The sequence below is a fragment of the Ambystoma mexicanum genome, chromosome 6p (assembly GCF_040938575.1).
Source record: "Ambystoma mexicanum isolate Mex_15411 chromosome 6p, UKY_AmexF1_1, whole genome shotgun sequence".
Classification (NCBI taxonomy): Eukaryota; Metazoa; Chordata; class Amphibia; order Caudata; family Ambystomatidae; genus Ambystoma; species Ambystoma mexicanum.
Genome location: NC_090935.1, coordinates 608,495,734 through 608,497,022, shown reverse-complemented (window position 1 = coordinate 608,497,022; position 1,289 = coordinate 608,495,734). Strand labels below are relative to the sequence as shown.

The window sequence follows — 1,289 nt, the reverse complement described above, 5'->3', positions numbered from 1 at the left end:
AATCTCTACAAAAGGCTGCCTGGCAGGGGTGCCAGTAGCCCATTGAGCCGGGGCTCGTCAAGGGGGCGTGGCCTAACGGCCCATCAAGACCCCGTTGTTAGGCCACGCCCCCTCGATGGGCCCCGGCTCGATTTGTAGTGCCACTTAAGGCACTGCATGTAAGCCACCACCATATACTAGGGAGGAGGGGCAGAGAGGCGCAGGGCAAATGACTACTGGGCGAGAAGCAAGCAGCGAGGCTCAGAAAGAATTGAAGGAGGGGCTAAGGAACATAGCCACGAATGAATGGATAGAGGGACAGATACTCCTGAAGCTGGAAGGGAAGACAGATGGAGAGACAGAGGGGGCAACCAAGGCAATGGAAGGCTTGAGGGGGAGAGGCAAAGCAGCACAGTGGGCTGAGATAATGGAGGAAACTGACAGGAAGGAGAAGGAAAGAGAAGAAAGGTTGCAGAGAGCGTACTGGGAGAGGCGAAGAGAGGAAGAGAAAGAGCAGGTGCATGGGGAAGGAGAAAAGAGGATAGAACAAGATCATAAGGAGAGACAGCGAGAAGAGCAGGAACATCGGGACAGGAGGATAAGAGAAGTAGAGAGAGGCAGAGGGAGGTAGCGTAGGAAGAAAAACACAAGTTGATTAAGAGGGAACAGAGGAAGTTACAGGTGGACAGATTGGCAAGGGAACGTGCATGCAAGGAGGAAGATGTGATGCTGGAAAAGCATTGGAAGGACAGGGCCTCCCTCAGTGCTTTAAGTGGGGTAAAAAATTGAGGGGGGGCCCTCGTTTGGGGGCGTGGCTTCCATTGCGGGCGTGGCCTAAAAGTGCACAAATCATAGTAAGATGCGCAAACAAATATATAAATGTATTTGAGCATTTAAATATTTGTTTGCGTACTACTATGGTTTGTGATTTTTCAAGCCTTCTTTTATATACATAGCAATGTTACATATTTCTATGTTTATACAAGGTGGCTTGTAAGTGCACAAACCATAGTAAGTTACGCACACTTGTGTGCTTACCTTACTATGGTTTGTGTACTTTTCAAGCTGCCTTTTAAAAACATAGACATTTGTAACATATGTCTATGTTTATAAAAGACGGCTTGAAACGTAGCCATTTTTTATAAAGCGTTGAGGACGGACAAAACCCAAGGTGGCTTTGTCCGTCGACAAAGCTATATAAAAGATGCCTTGAATTGTGTACGATTCAAGCCGTCTGTTATAAACATAGAAATATGTCTACGTTTATAAAAGATGGCTTAAACGTACACAGTTGAAGGCATCTTTCATAA

General features: G+C 46.7%; 1 protein-coding gene across 1 annotated transcript; it reads left to right on the top strand.

Moving 5' to 3' along the window:
- Positions 1-208: 208 nt before the first annotated feature.
- Positions 209-610, top strand: LOC138510754 (octapeptide-repeat protein T2-like). Its single transcript, XM_069626493.1, has one exon. It carries the CDS (start codon positions 209-211, stop codon positions 608-610), a length of 402 nt encoding a protein of 133 aa, XP_069482594.1.
- The last annotated feature ends 679 nt before the right edge of the window (positions 611-1,289 follow it).